General features: G+C 39.7%; 1 protein-coding gene across 1 annotated transcript in view; it reads right to left on the bottom strand.

The window, feature by feature from the left end:
* Nucleotides 1-1,943: 1,943 nt before the first annotated feature.
* Nucleotides 1,944-1,965, bottom strand: part of Smp_184510 (hypothetical protein) — a gene marked incomplete at both ends in the record, with an annotated part of 306 nt that continues 284 nt past the window's right edge. Inside the window, one exon of the mRNA XM_018792088.1 lies at nucleotides 1,944-1,963. Within this exon, the coding sequence (XP_018644536.1) occupies nucleotides 1,944-1,963 (20 nt within the window). The remainder of the gene's footprint in view (nucleotides 1,964-1,965) is intronic.

Below are 1,965 nucleotides of genomic sequence, written 5' to 3'. Positions count from 1 at the left end.
GAGATATGTGTGAAGGAAGATTTTACTGTGTTGAACGAATTCACCACTCGACATTCAACTCAATGTTCGAAATGATGATGCACATTGTGGTGGTGATTAGGAAGCAATGCATGTTTGAATGTATGTAGTCTGAATTGAGTGTGTTATTTGTGGTGGTCCATGTGCACAAGCAACGATTCCATTGTGCACATTGGTCCAACACAACCACACACTCAAATGCATCATTGCATTTGCTCACTGTCTCTTCAATCCACGTGTGAACGGCATTGCATCCACAAACACTCGAAATGGCATCACCACTCCTTTTTGTCACAATGAACAATTACGCAGTACAGGTCATCTGCACATCGGATACACAATTCTCATTGACTGAAACGATTTCCACATAAACCTCATTCCTGTCACATCAGTCATAATGCACAATATAATGAGAAAAGCAAATTTCACTCCAAAATATTCTGAAGACAATCGATCAGAGATATGTGTGAAGGAAGAATTTTACTGTGTTGAACGAATTCACCACTCGACATTCAACTCAATGTTCGAAATGATAATGCAATGTGTGTTGGTGATTAGGAAGCAATGCATGTTTGAATGTATGTAGTCTGAATTGAGTGTGTTATTTGTGGTGGTCCATGTGCACAAGCAACGATTCCATTGTGCACATTGGTCCAGCACAACCACACACTCAAATGAATCATCGCATTTGTTCATCCCTTATTCAATCCACGTGTGAACGGCATTGCATCCACAAACACTCGAAATGGCATCACCACTCCTTTTTGTCACAATGAACAATTACGCAGGACAGCTCATCTGCACATCCGCATCACAACTCCTATTGACTAAGACGATATCCACATAAACCTCATTCCTGTCACATCAGTCATATTGCAAATAATAAAGAGAAAGGCAAAATTCACTCCAAAATATTCTGAAGACAATCGATCAGAGATATGTGTGAAGGAAGAATTTTACTGTGTTGAACGAATTCACCACTCGACATTCAACTCAATGTTCGAAATGATAATGCAATCTGTGTTGGTGATTAGGAAGCAATGCATGTTTGAATGTATGTAGTCTGAATTGAGTGTGTTATTTGTGGTGGTCCATGTGCACAAGCAACGATTCCATTGTGCACATTGGTCCAGCACAACCACACACTCAAATGCATCATTGCATTTGCTCACTGCCTATTCAATCCACGTGTGAACACCATCGCATCCACAAACACTCGAACTGGCATCAACACTCCTTTGTGTCACGAGGAACAATTACGCAGTACAGGTCATCTGCACATCGGATACACAATTCTCATTGACTGAAACGATTTCCACATAAACCTCATTCCTGTCACATCAGTCATAATGCACAATATAATGAGAAAAGCAAATTTCACTCCAAAATATTCTGAAGACAATCGATCAGAGATATGTGTGAAGGAAGAATTTTACTGTGTTGAACGAATTCACCACTCGACATTCAACTCAATGTTCGAAATGATAATGCAATGTGTGTTGGTGATTAGGAAGCAATGCATGTTTGAATGTATGTAGTCTGAATTGAGTGTGTTATTTGTGGTGGTCCATGTGCACAAGCAACGATTCCATTGTGCACATTGGTCCAGCACAATCACACACTAAAATGAATCATCGCATTTGTTCATCCCTTATTCAATCCACGTGTGAACGCATTGCGTTCACAAACACTCGAACTGGCATCAACACTCCTTTGTGTCACAGCGAACAATTACGCAGTACAGGTCATCTGCATATCGTATACACAATTCTCATTGACTGAAACGATTTCCACATAAACCTCATTCCTGTCACATCAGTCATATTGCAAATAATAAAGAGAAAGGCAAAATTCACTCCAAAATATTCCGAAGACAATCGATCAGAGATATGTGTGAAGGAAGAATTTTACTGTGTTGAACGAATTCACCATTCGACATTCAACTCA

The sequence above is a fragment of the Schistosoma mansoni genome (genome assembly GCF_000237925.1).
Source record: "Schistosoma mansoni, WGS project CABG00000000 data, supercontig 1185, strain Puerto Rico, whole genome shotgun sequence".
NCBI lineage: Eukaryota > Metazoa > Platyhelminthes > Trematoda > Strigeidida > Schistosomatidae > Schistosoma > Schistosoma mansoni.
The sequence above is the reverse complement of the archived record's forward strand: the minus strand, read 5'-3'. Positions and strand labels throughout refer to the sequence as shown.